Here is a 14,206-nt window from a genome sequence, read left to right on the forward strand (position 1 = left end):
TGAGACTATGCCAGGGCCTAGCAAACACAGAAGTGGATGCTCACAGTCAGCTATTGGATGGACCACAGGGCCCCCAATGGAGAAGCTAGAGAAAGTACCCAAGGAGCTAAAGGGATCTGCAATCCTATAGGTGGAACAACAATATGAACTAACCAGTATCCCCCTGAAGCTCGTGTCTCTAGCCTCATATGAATCAGAAAATGGCCTAGTCGGCCATCAGTGGAAAGAGAGTCCCATTAGTCGTGCAAACTTTATATGCCTCAGTACAGGGGAACGACAGGGCCAAGAAGTGGGAGTGGGTGGGTGGGGGAGTGGGTGGGTGGGGGAGTGGGGGACTTTTGGGATAGCATTAGAAATGTAAATGAAATAAATACCCAATAAAAATAATTAAAGAAAAATTCATGAGTAATAAAAAAAAAGGGGAACAGAGATAAACAAAGAATTCTCAACTGAGGAATACCGAATGGCTGAGAAGCACCTGAAAAAATGTTCACCATCCTTAGTCATCAGGGAAATGCAAATCAACAACCTTGAGATTCCACCTCACACCAGTCAGAATGGCTAAGATAAAAAACTTAGGTGACAGCAGATGTTGGCAAGAAAGTGGAGAAAGAGGAACACTCCTCCATTGCTGCTGGGATTGCAAGCTGGTGCAACCACTCTGGAAATCAGTTTGGTGGTTCCTCAGAAAATTTGACATAGTACTACCTGAGGACCCAGCTATACCACTCCTGGGCATATACCCAGAAGATGCTCCAACATGTAATAAGGACACAAGCTCCACTATGTTCATAGCAACCTTATTATAATAGCCAGAAGCTGGAAAGAACCCAGGTGTCCCTCAACAGAGGAATGGATGAAGATGTTTTAACATGTAGATTCGTCTTCTATGAATTAGCATTTTTACATATTTGCTCATTTAAAATGCTCATTTAAAAATATACTGAGCTTTCTTTTCTGATTATTAAAGTTCTTTGTATATACTAGAAAAGAAAATAGTTAACTAAACTAAAAAAATAAAACCCTAAAATTCATGATTCTTCCTCTTAAGAAAAAAATTACAATATATTCTAACATCTTATAGTTTTTCAAAACATGTTTATTCAACAAACATTTACTGCATACCCCTGCTGCTGAACAAAGTCATGGAAATACAGCCTAGCACAAAATATGAAAAATTTATTGTTCTCATGGAGTTCACTAGTTTTCAGGCATGTGCAAATTTCTTTATAATACATAAATAAGAACACAAACTCTTAAGAGGTGAGTGCTACCAGGAAAAATATGTGATGGGGGTAGGGGGAGTGAACAGGGAGTGTGGAGAGTGTAGAGATTACAGTTTTAAATGAGACCATCAAAGAAATCATTCCTGGAAAATGACATTTCAGCAAACACCTGAAGTAGGTGAAGGAAAAGTCCTGAGGAGTTTAGGCAGAAAGATGATAAATACAAAGTTCCAAAAGTAGAATTACTAGTTCATGACAATCCATATTTCTCTAAGTATGAGTTTCAAATTGTCAAATGGTTTACAAAGAGAACACTAGTTTCTAGCCCAACCTCAAGATTAAAGAACTTGGCTTAGCAAATGTTGTCCAGTACTTAATAGGCCTATACACATTCTAAATAAACATGTCAATTCTACTGTAAAAACATACAACATTTTAGTATAGTAACTTTTTATTTCTTACTTAATACTGAGGCTAAACTTTACCATGTCTTAACTAACCACATAATTGTGAGTGGCTGATCTCGCCCTTGTCCACTCCTCTGTTCGACTCTGTTTTTAAATTATTATGTATGTGATTTTAATATTTTAACATTTTTCATGTTAGGATATTTACTAGATTATTATTTGCAATAACAATAGGAACAAAGAGAAATTGAAAATCTATCATAAAAATAATGTGCCTTGATGATACTGAGCTTTTCGTCAAAGCTTGGAAACATGCTCACATCTGAAGAGCTGCATAGGGTAAAGCACCAGAAACCAATTCTCCCTTCAGCAACACTGGTCAAGATCTGAAGACATTCATCTCAGCTGCCCCTACTCTACACAGTACACACGACACTGACAATGTTTAAGGTCTTATATGGAGTCATCATTGTCTCCAGTTTATCATCTGTAAGAAAGGACAGCTGACTGAAGACTAGCCTAGCACACACCACGTGCAGTCCACGCAGCAACTCTTGAAATTCCACATTACCACACACCTCATCTCCTCGAGGTACGGAACGCACATCCATAACATGCTACAAAGTGACACTCCAACGGATTCACAAACGGATCTAAACAGTTTGCAAACGAGTCTTACCCGGCTACTGTCAGAAGCAGTAGGCATATTTCTCAGCTCGTAGACTGCAACCTGGCCATCACTGTCTCCCACTAGAAGGCAATCTGTCTCTTTGGCAAACAGAACGGTTGTAAACTTGATTCCAGGGTTAGCAACATTCACGATCAGAGGGTCCAAACTGCAATGAAATAAATAGCTTATCTGTAAATTTAAGTGTCACACTAACATTGTCTTTTATAAGATACAAACTAAGAAAAGTTTAATCTTTTTTAAAAAAAAATTGTGATGTAACAAACTGAAAATCTCCTAGGGTCTTTCCAAATTCAGTGTAATGCTTTCTGCTAATTAAAAACTTTTTTCATTTCTTCAACAAGCCAACTGCAGCCAGGTAATTTTAACTCCTAACACAAATGTGATCACAGAAACTTCAGGTGCTATTGCTGCTTAGTTTTGTGTACCAACTTGGTTATCTATGGACCATATACAATTCTTTGGTCGAACTCCTGTCTGCTATCACTTAGTTTTTGTTCTCTGTCTCTTTCTTTGTCTCTTTGTCTCTCTGTCTCTGTCTCTCTCTTTGTCTCTGTCTCTGTCTCTCTCCCTCCCTCCTTCCTTCCCTCCCTCCTCCCCTCTGTCCCTTTCTCCCCCTCTCTTTCTTTCTCAGATTTCAGCTGTAACTAGCATTATGATTAGAATGTAAACAAAGCCCCCCTCCTTCCTTGGTGTGGGGTTTGCTTCATCAAATTAGCTGAAGGCCTTACAGAGAAGACTGTGAGCTGCAATCCAGTTCTTCCTGTAAAATGCTCTTATGTCCAGATGCCAAGGCCCCACCGCAGGCTGCCATAATCTCTTCAGAGGGACTTTTGGACCTACAAGAACTGTGGGAGCACGGGGCCACCTTCTTAGTCTTGGTCCTTAAACAAACACTCATGCTCTCAAAAAGGGAAAGGCTGCTTCTTTCTTCTGTTTTTAGGGAAGCATTGCCCCCAGAAACTATACTTTAACCAGAAGAATTAGAATTAAAACCAAGGGATGGCTTGTTTAAGTAGCCACTTTATTATACGTTAGTCATATATTCAAAAGTCAATCATCCTATAGTGTGATGCTTGAGTTGTGGCTGGCACTGTTTGAGCCACAGTGCTCTCTACCTGATGGAGCTAGAAAGGGTGTCATTTGATTTGAGCTGTTTCTCTTGGAGACATCACTCAAAACATTACCATTTGACTACTTACGTGCTGATCTGAAGGTCCCAAATCTCAACTCTATTCTCATTTGCAGTGGCAAAAATATATGCGGATTTGGGGGACCAGGAAACATCATAAACAACGTAAGTTGTTGGGTAAAAACTCAAAAAAGGCTTGACGGTATCCTGGTGCCAGATCATAACACCCCAATCTGCAGAACAGCTCAAGAAGACATCGGGACAGAATGGGTTCCATATGACTTTATACACTGGACCCTGGGGATGCAGAGATGCCAAATGTAGGTAAATAATATTTAACCTCTTACATTCTAAACTTGGCCAATAAATGAAAAGTTTCTAAGATTTCTAGAAGCTACACATGCACCACTGAGCATGGCATAGGAACTGCTTTAGCTGAAAGCAAGAACTCACATGGACTCTTCCTTTAATTATTCTATATAAAAATGTACTTGAGAAAAATGGCCAGAAACTATTAACACACCTTACAGATAATAAGAAAACCGATCGGATATGTAGATAATAAGGGAAACCAAGCACTTGGGGAAATGATGATAAAGAGGCAAATCAGTATGAGCAAGAGACAGTTTTCTGTTGGAATCAACACACACACACTTATTCAAGGGGCTACTAACTCACAGTTGTAAGCTTACCACATCCATTAAACATATTGTATATGTTTCCCCAAAATACTGTAAGATACCGTTTCTACATTTACCAGAGTAAAGCTAACCTTATGTCCTCTATAGGTCTCTAGGTATTGCTCATTGTATGAACAAGAACACTTGTGAATAAGGCCTTCTTCTGTACCAGCCAGATAGATATTCGTGTCCTACAACACAAGGTACATCAGACGTTAAATACAAGATCAGTCAATTTAACATACAGTAAATCCATGTAGTAACCAAAATAAGTACTATCTCAGATATAATTAAGATTTTACAATGATGAGACCTACTTGAAAGACTTTTAATATGCAGTATAAGAAGGTGTGCCTTGCTCTAGGGACTCAGGAGACATTTCTCTGCTGTCCGAACAAGAGCTCCCTTTGACCCACGGACCTTGTTTACAACAGAATCTTCCATGCTGTCATTCTGTGAACTGTAAAGGTAGCATGCTCTTAAGTTTCCTGTACATGAATATTCGTAAGACTGAGATCGATCTCCATGCTTACTGGCCATTGATGTTTCCTTCCTTTTTTCCTTTCTCATTTTACTTAAAGATATGTTTGTGTCTACTCATATAAACTCTTCCTATTCCCTAGGACCTATCACATATGTTACAAATATCTTGTCCTGGTATGTGGCTTTTCTTTGTCCCTAGTATTGAGTATTTTACAAATGCATGTTCTTGTTTTATTTTGTTTTTTGTTTTTTTGTTTTCTTCGAGACAGGGTTTTTCTGTGTAGCCCTGGCTGTCCTGGAACTCACTCTGTAGGCCAGGCTGGCCTCGAACTCAGAAATCCACCTGCCTCTGCCTCCTGAGTGCTGGGATTAAAGGTGTGTGCCACCACCACCGGCTTTGTTCTCGTTTTTTTTACCCCACCCCAGACCTTTTATTTACCCTGGCTTCCTTCCCCAATGCCTGCTTTGTTAGTTTCTCTCATTCCTTTAGCCCTGTAAATTTTACTCTAATTTTAAAACTCATAAAATGACAGTATTTTCGTCACTTTCTGTCTTATAACAATTAATAATATAATAATTCAGTTTAGCTGATAAGTGTATTTGCATATTTGGGTTACTTTGGGGTTACTCTGGCTTATTTGCTCTACTCTGAGCGAGTGGTACTATGGATTGATTCTGAATAGGAGGCTGTTTATCAAGGAGACTCCCATATGAAGCCAGAAGAAACATCCATTTTAAGAGATGCATAAGTTGAAACACAGACCTATAAGAAACAAGAAAAAGTAAGATGAGATTCAACCAAAAAACAATCAAAATTGCCAGGGGTTGGTGGTGAATGCCTTTAATCCCAGTGCTTGGGATATAAAGGAAGGTGGGTCTCTTGTGAGTTTGAGGCCAGCCTGGGTTACAAAGCAAATTCTAAGACAGCCAGAGCTACATGGAAACAAAAACAAAAGCAATATAAAATCAAAACTTCTTAAGAATGAAATACAAAGATACCAAAATGGTTTAATTGCCAAACCAAGAATTCAAATCTACTTATAAAAATAAAAATAACTTTAAAATGGATACAAACAAGCAGATGAATGATATAAGAAAATTAATTCAAGATCTGACTAAAGCCATCATGCAACATGGATGAGAAAGCCAGCAGCAGGATATTAAGGATGGAAGGCAATGTGGAAGAAACTCCACTTCGGACATCAATAAAAACAAACAGCATGAGCACATCCCTCATTCAACAGCAAACACCTTATATGAATGCAGAGGAGACAAACAGTAGTTAAATTAACAAGAAAAGGGGTGAAGAAATTGCAGGAATCAGTAACCTTCTCAATAATCGCACTAAATGTAAATGCTACATACTCAGAAATACACCTCCCTAGCAAAGACACATAGAGACTGAGGAGGACTCAAACTGACTTTCATGCAAATACAATCCAAAGACGACCAGAAGTAGTTGTGTTCGCATCTGATAAAATATGCTCAAGCCAAATAAATGACTACCTAGAAATTGAGAAAATAATATGAATATATTCATATATAATAGATAATATGAAAATACCCATATATTATGTATATTATATATAAACTTATATATATACATATATATGTGTATATATATATATATATATATATATATATATATATATACTTTCCTTGTTAGATATAATGGTAGGTTAGAAGCTGCCTCCCTTGTTACCCAGGAAGGAAGAAAGGCAGACTAAGAAAAAAAGATGTAATCTGAAGAAAGAGAGAAAGAGCTTCAGAAATTCATGAAGCCCAAGCTGTAACAGATCTCAGGATGTTGGAGATGCTGATCATGAGGAATCCACCAAGGAAAGCTGTAGACATGAAGTAAAGCTGAACCAATAGAAAAGCCATGTTAGCCGAATGTGGATGATACCAGGGATAGGAAGAGCTATCCAAGCTTTTTAGAGTACAAATGATTCCATCATGGGATCCAGATACTGGCCATGGAACTGCAGGGTTTGGTGTTTACCCTGCTGGGCTCTGGTCTAACTTTGGTCTAATGTTTCATTATTATGTCCACATATATACACTTAGAAAGGAGCGAGTATTCTCTTTGTCATGTGTTTGAAAATGTAACTTTTTTTGATATCACATGGGCTCACAATGAAGAGCTGGTCCACATCTCAGGGTATACTATATTTATAGTTTTGAATAAGGTTTTAATGTTAAAGACCATAGGGACTTTCTGAATTTGGACTGGATGCATTTTTCATTATAAGATGGCCAGAAAAAGGAATAGAAGGCTGAAAATATTATGTTTTAGTTTGAAGTTGACAAGGGAAGAATTGTGACAGCCAGTATTGTCAGCTTGACATGCTCTGGAATTATCTAGAAAAAAAGATCTCTATACGTGTCTTTAAAGAACAGTCTAAATTACATTAACTCTGTTACAAGCTCCAACCATAACTGTGAGCAGCTCATGAACCATGATCCTGGACTAAAGAAAGATGAGCTGTTAACTGAACACTAGTGTTCATTCCCTCTCTGCTTTGGGATTCCATGTTGAGTAGCTGCCTTATACTCTCATCTACTGACTTCCCGCAACCATGGACTGAATCCCTTCTGTCTTAGTCAGGGTTTCTATTCCTGCACAAACATGATGACCAAGAAGCAAGTTGGGCAGGAAAGGGTTTATTCGGCTTACGCTTCCATACTTCTGTTCATCACTGAAGGAAGTCAGGACTGGAACTCAAACAGGTCAGGAAGCAGGAGCTGATGCAGAGGCCACGGAGGGATGTTTTTTACTGGCTTGCTTCCCCTGGCTTGCTCAGCCTGCTCTATTATAGAACCAAGACTACCAGCCCAGATATGGTCCCACCCACCAGGGGCCTTTCCCCCTTGATCACTAATTGAGAAAATGCCTTACAGTTGGATCTCATGGAGGCATTTCCTCAACTGAAGCTCCTTTCTCTGTGATAACTCCAGCTGTGTCAAGTTGACACAAAACTAGCCAGTACACCTTCACTCTTTCAGTTGCCTTTTAAAAACCATTTTCATCACAAAAATAATAAGAAGAAAGGAAGCACAATAAAAAGAATCAAAAGATGCAAATTAATGAAACCAGATTTGAAAATGGAGACATTACAACATGTAGCAGTGAAATTCAGAAAATCATTATGACATACCTTAAAAAGCTTACATGTCCTCTCCACCAGGCAAGACTCTGCCAGGAGGCAGAGGCAGGCAGATCTCTGTGAGTTCAAGCCTAGCCTGGTTTGCAGAGCAAGTTCTGAGATAGCTAGGGCTACAGAGAAACCCTGTCTCGAAAAATCAAAAGAGAGAGAGAGAGAGAAAGAGAGAGAGAATAAAAAGCTTATATGTCACTAAATTGGAATATCCAAAGAAATGAGTGAATTTCTCTATGCATATAACTAACTAGAGATGAACCAAGGTGATATAAACAATTTAGGCTAATCTATAGCAAGTAATAAAATTGAACCAATAGCAAAAAAAAAAAAAAAAAAAACCAATAACAACAAAAAAACCCTGCCAACTATAAAAAGTCCAGATTCCAATGGCTTCTCTGCTGAATTCTACCACACTTGTAAATATTTCACATAAGTAAACTCCAGAACAGAAGTCACATGATCATTTCCATATAAATAGAAAGGGCTTTAGATAAAATCCAACATCCCTTTAGAAGCAAAGCCCTAAAGACAGCAGGAATGAGAGGTATATGTCTCATCATAACCAAGGGTATATATGACAGACCTATAGCCATTGTAATATTAAATGTGGAAAAATTCAAAGCATTTCCACCCAAATCAGAAACAAGGAAAGGAATCCCACACTCTCAGCTCTGGCAATAAGACAAAAGACAGAAATCAAAGTGATAGAAATTAGAAATGAAGGACTAAGTGTATCCTTATTTGCAGATGATCTAATTCTACATGTTTCATCTGTAAAGACTGTGAGGACACTACCAAGAAGCTCTTAGATCTTCTAAATACTTCCAGCAGAATAGTAGTCTAGAAAATTGAAAATATAAAACTCAGTAGCCTTCCTACATACTAGCAACAAAGATGCTTAGAAAGAAGTTGGGAAAACAATGTCTGTCAAAAGGTTGGTTCTTTGAAAAATAATATTGACAAATCCCATATAAAACTAAGTAAAAGAAAGACAGAGAAGGCTCAATAAAATTGGAGATGAAAAGGAAGGATGTACAGCGGATTCCAATGAAACCCAGAGGATCAGCAGATGGTAGAAAGCATATTCCAAAACAAAACCCATAAAACTTGTGAGAAGCTGATGGAGACCAGCCTGGGCGATGTGAGACTCTGTCTCTACCCCTCCTCCGCCACTACAAAATGTGTACATGTGTAAGACAGGAAAACAGAAGCCAGGCTATTTGAAAAGAAAGCAGACTAGTGAGAGGAGGGGTTAAGAGCATGAACTAAAGGAACAATATAAGGAACATATATATATATATATATATATATATATATATGAAATATCAAAACAAATTTTATTTTATGATCACTGAAAAGAATAATTTAAAAGATCTGTACATAGAAAAGAAGGAGGCTCACAAATCAATTATCACAGTTTACATTTTTAAAAGTCTTACTTTACGCAAGAAAAAATTTAAAACTGGTAAAAATGGCAGAAGGGAAATTACTATGACCAACATGAGAACCAATTATATAGAAAACAGAAAAACAGTATAAACATAAATTACATCAAAACCTGATTTTATAAGAGAAATAAATGGATAAATGTGAGAGTTATGTGCGGTGTTGTGTATATACAATCCAGCTAATACAGGAAGAACACTTTAACCTAGGTGTTTTAGATTTGCCCCAGCAATATACAGAGTGAGATTCCCTGGCTCTTCCAGACAGATTAACTAGAAAAAAAACAGAAGGTACAAATGAACAATATTAGGAATTAGGTGGCATTATTAAGTTATTAGAGAACATTAGATGATATTATAAAGTTATGAAAGGATGCTAAAATACTATCAATGTGACTATAAATCCAATAATTTAGATTAAATTAACAATTTAAAAGACACTTGGACAAGGTTCATGAAAGAAAAATAGATGACCACAGTATCTGTACTCTAGTAAAAATCTGAATTTACAGTTAAAAATTTCATCACGAAGAAAGTTCCAGGCATAGATGGTTGATCAATTCTATAAAGTGTGACCACAAAAGTAATGCTTATTTAATTCAAGCCATGATTAAAAGGACTGAGCAAAGACATCACAAGTAAATGAAACTACACCTCATAATGCTTAGGAACAAGGATGAGATCATCTACTCAAATACGCAGCATTGCTCCGCCTAACTACATTAAAAACACTGCAAGTCATGAATACAGGGATTTTGTCTCAGGAATAAAGTTTCAAGAATGATAACCAGTACAATTCACCATATTGACAAGCTTAAAAATAAAAGATATGAGCTATGCAATCATCTTAAAGACAGAATAAAGCATTTGGCAAAATCCAATATCCATTCTTGATTTTAAAAAAGTGTTCATCAAATCAGGGATATAAAGAACTTTCCATGTTTTCGTCAGTGATATCTCCATGAAGATATCAGCTGGCCCCCCGCCAGTCATGGAAACCTCGGTGCCTTCCTGCACAAGCAGACACGACACAGGCATCTACCTTCACCACTTCTACATATTATTCTATAAACTCAAATTATATTAAATAATTTTAACATATTTTTTATTTCTACATAATGATTCCCATTGTGACTTTAAGATAATGTCCTTTTCAATCTTTACCTTGGTTTTACGTTGGTATTATTTTCTCTAACTTTTAAAATAAACATACAAGACACAGAATGAGGAGACAGTCATCTTAGGAAATAAAACTGTATTTATAGATCATGTTTAATTATGTATGACAGAGATATTCCTGAGACATCAGACTGGTCTTTCTAAAACCTGGCTCTAAGTGTGGCTCTGAGTGGTGAGTGGGTCTCAGGGAGGCCGTGGCTATTTGAGGCACTGTGGGATGTCTACTGGCATCCCTAGGCTCTGCCCACAAGTGCCAGAAGTATCTCCATTGCCAGCCCACTGCATCTCCAGCAATCAAAATTGTCGACAGGAATTGTCGACCAGTTTTCTGGTAGGAAAATGTCTTTCCAGAAAATATAAACCGGCATTATATCCCTACAAGTAGACTTGGATTGGAACAGATGGGATAGTCATATTTAACTCCCGTTTAATTAAATATTTTTATCTTATTTTACTGTGTGTGGGGTACATATGGAGGTCAAACTTTTGCAAGCTGGCTCTCCCCTTCTCACACAGGTTCCAGGGATTGAACTAAAGTTGTCATGTAGGAGCAAGACATTTCACCAGCCCAGTTTTCCTCCAGATCCCAAAGACCTATGTGTTTCAGTGAGTAGCCCACAGGAAGTGGTACCATTAGGAGGTGTGGCTTTATTGGAGTAGGTGTGGCCTTGCTGGAGGAAGTATGTCACTGAGAAGGTGGGCCTTGAGATCTCAGATCTTAAGCTACACCCAGTGAGACATGCAATCTCCTGCTGCCTGTGCATCAAGATGTAGAACTCTTAGCTCCTTCTCTAGCATCATGTCTGCCTGCATGTCAACATGCTTCCCACCATGACAATAATAAACTTCTAAAATGTAAGATAAGCCCAATTAAGTGTTTTCCTTTATAAGAGTTGCCATGGACTTGGTGCCTCTTCACAGGAATAGAAACCCTAAGACAGTGTGTGTGTGTGTGTGTGTGTGTGTGTGTGTGTGTGTGTATGTTCCACCTCATTGAGGCAAGGTCACTCTTCTTGCTCCTATACAGTGTGTTGTAGGCTAGCTGGTCCATGACTCCTGGGTAACTCTACTGTCTTGTCCTCCCATATATCTATAGGAATATTGGGTTTACAGATGCATGGCACTGTATACAGCCTTTACATGGGCTCAGGGGAATGGAAGTGTTTTTACTTCCTGAGCCATCTCTCTGGCCCTTAAGGTTTCACTCAGATGAGGCAGGTGGTAGTATCACTATAAAGATGAGGAACGTATGGGACTTATTTTCTTAGAGGTCTGCCATAGTGTGTCCAGTCTTCTAATTCCCAAGTTCCTCTAGAAGAACTGGGTCTTTTTTTTTCTCTGATGTCATTAAGGTCTTGAGAAATCTGAACTGAAGTGGTTTTCATAATCCCTTATCCTGAGAGTTAATTCTCACATTAAAATGAATGGCTGACCAGTAACTGGCCCAACTTGAGACCCATCCCATGGGCAGGCATCAATCCTGAACACTATTATGATGCTATGATGTCTAGCATAACTGTCCTCTGGGATGCTGTGCCCAGCAGTTGACTGAAAAGGATGCAGATTCCTACAGCCAAATATTGGACGGAGGTTGGGGGCCCCTATGGAAGAGTTAGGGGAAGGATTGAAAGCCCCGAGGGAGCTGGCAACCCCACAGGAAGACCAACAGTGTCAACTAACCTTGGCCCCTGGGAGCTCCCAAAGACTGAGCCACCAACCAAAGAGCACATCATGAGCTGGTCTGAGGCTCCTGGCACATGTGTAGCAGAGGGCTGCTTTGTCTGACCTCCGTGGGAGAGGATGCGCCTAATCCTACAGAGACTTGATGCACCAGGGTAGGGGGGATATGGGGGGAGGATGGTGGGTGTTGCCTTCTCAAAGGCGAAGGAGAGAGGGATGGATGGAGGAACTCTGAGAGGGGGGACTGGGAGGAGCAGCATTTGGGAGGCAAATAAATAAATAAACCAACAAACTGTAAAGTAGTGCATTAGACAGTTGACTTCTGTAAGTATCGTAGCATAGCAGAGAGGTAAAGAGGGTGAGGAGAGGCATGTATCTTAGGTGTGCAGCTGTAGAGAGAAGCTATTCTGCAACTGCTACTCTCTGCCTGCTTCATACTGGCAGTCATATCTAAGTTGATATTTTTTTCATGGTGTGTACGAATCACAAATTGCACCTCAATATTTGGAAACTATAGCAAAAAATAGTAGATTATGGGTTGAAATAAAAAGTTTACCTTGGGGTGAAAAGCAAAGCACATCCCCGGAGCCTGTCGGGATATCAAGGCCTCGCCCTTCTTCTCCTTTTCCCCTCCCTTCTTGCCGCCTATAGCAGTGGTTCGCTTCAGTCGCATCAAATCTTTACGGAAAGAAATGTGCATGTACGTTTGTATTTGTGTGTATGTACGTATATATGTATGTATGTGTGTATGTATGTATGTATGTTTTTCACCCAGAACTTTTAGTTCAACACCTGACAATGGGCTTTTTTCGTGTTTTACCATGACAATCCAGTCCTTTGCGGATGACCCACTTGGAGATCCTTCCATCGGCTGATATGGACACCAAGATTTCTCTCTTGTCATCTCCAGTAGTTCCTCTGTCTTGCTCTATCCATTGCACTTGCCAAACAGGTCCCAAATGTTTTTGAGGTGATTCACTAAAGCAGAAGAAGATGCCAAGTAAAAATTATTTAAATAATTTTTGAAGACCTTGGAGTGTAAGTGATAAAACAATCCCACAACGATCATTTTTTTCTCTTCCTATAGTGATACTTAGGCAGGAGCAAGACTTAGTCTTGAAAGTGATTATGGTTGCTTTTATTGTAATAGTAACATCTATCTTGACTTTGAGTTACTCTGAAGCCAGAAGTTGTAGGCCTCTGGTGGAATTAACACCTGTCACTTAACAGTGGAGGGGTAAGTAAAGGGTTAATTGCTAGGGCTTTTTCTTTCATGCTCAGAAGCCCTCACATCTTGCTTATCAGGTGGGAGGGAGGTTTAGAGCAATAAACTTTTATTAAACCAGGAGAAGAGAGTCACTTGAAGAAGGGAAAACTTTTACACATGCAAATATGCATAAACTCACATACAAATCCATGCACACACTCATACACCTTCATGTTTTCCAGTTGGGTCTAGCTACTTCCTTATCTCATAATTACATACTTAAACACACACACATCCATACTTACATATGTGTATATGGAGCAAAAACTCAAGTGCCAGGGCAGAAAGGACTCACTCACTCTGGATGAAAAACGAGCTCCAATCTTTATTGCATAGAGAAAGAAAAAGCTTCTACCCTTTTATTGCTAAATGAATTAAAGCCAAGTCTGTAAGGAGAAAGCTTTGTTCTCTTTAGTAAGACTAAGCCTGCCTTGCTGTTTAGAAGAGACCTGTTCTGTCCCATGGTAAGGAGAAGCCTGCCTGCTCCTTTGGCAACCTCTTCTTTGTCCCTCTTTTTCTCTGCATTCTGCATGTTACTCTATTCTCCTGCTCTTGTCCTAATGTCCTCTTTATTTTTAAGAGAAATTAAAAGGGGTAAATTTAGCAGTCTATATGCTCTCTAAATTTCTAAGTTGCTTTCTTAATTTCTAAGTTACTCTACTCTGCTGTCTTCTCCTCCCTCCTCTTAATCTTGCTCGCTCCTTCTACTGTAATGCAATGTCATATGATGTAATGGTCCTAGTTTCTGTACCTTTTCTAGGGGAATAGATCACATGGTTTTTCCAAACATCTTTTTTTTTTTAAACAAAAGTTCACTAAAAGCTCAAACAAGCTGGGCGTGGTGGCGCACGCCTTTAA

General features: G+C 38.8%; 1 protein-coding gene across 7 annotated transcripts in view; it reads right to left on the reverse strand.

Annotated features, from left to right (window-relative positions):
* The window catches only part of Wdr78 (WD repeat domain 78), an 83,495-nt gene that overhangs the window by 9,925 nt on the left and 59,364 nt on the right, over window positions 1-14,206 (reverse strand). For 4 of the 7 annotated variants that reach the window (XM_029475697.1, XM_029475696.1, XM_021161646.2 and 1 more), the window contains 5 exons: window positions 12,902-13,059; window positions 12,638-12,759; window positions 4,226-4,324; window positions 3,524-3,750; window positions 2,313-2,469 (listed from right to left, as the gene is read on the reverse strand). In XM_029475697.1, the coding sequence (XP_029331557.1) occupies window positions 2,313-2,469; window positions 3,524-3,750; window positions 4,226-4,324; window positions 12,638-12,759; window positions 12,902-13,059 (763 nt within the window). Of the gene's footprint in view, window positions 1-2,312; window positions 2,470-3,523; window positions 3,751-4,225; window positions 4,325-4,450; window positions 4,594-12,637; window positions 12,760-12,901; window positions 13,060-14,206 lie in introns of those variants that run through there. The other 3 variants (XR_003836401.1, XM_021161647.2, XM_029475698.1) reach the window with 3 other exon arrangements.

The sequence above is a fragment of the Mus caroli genome, chromosome 4 (genome assembly GCF_900094665.2).
Source record: "Mus caroli chromosome 4, CAROLI_EIJ_v1.1, whole genome shotgun sequence".
Taxonomy (NCBI): Eukaryota; Metazoa; Chordata; class Mammalia; order Rodentia; family Muridae; genus Mus; species Mus caroli.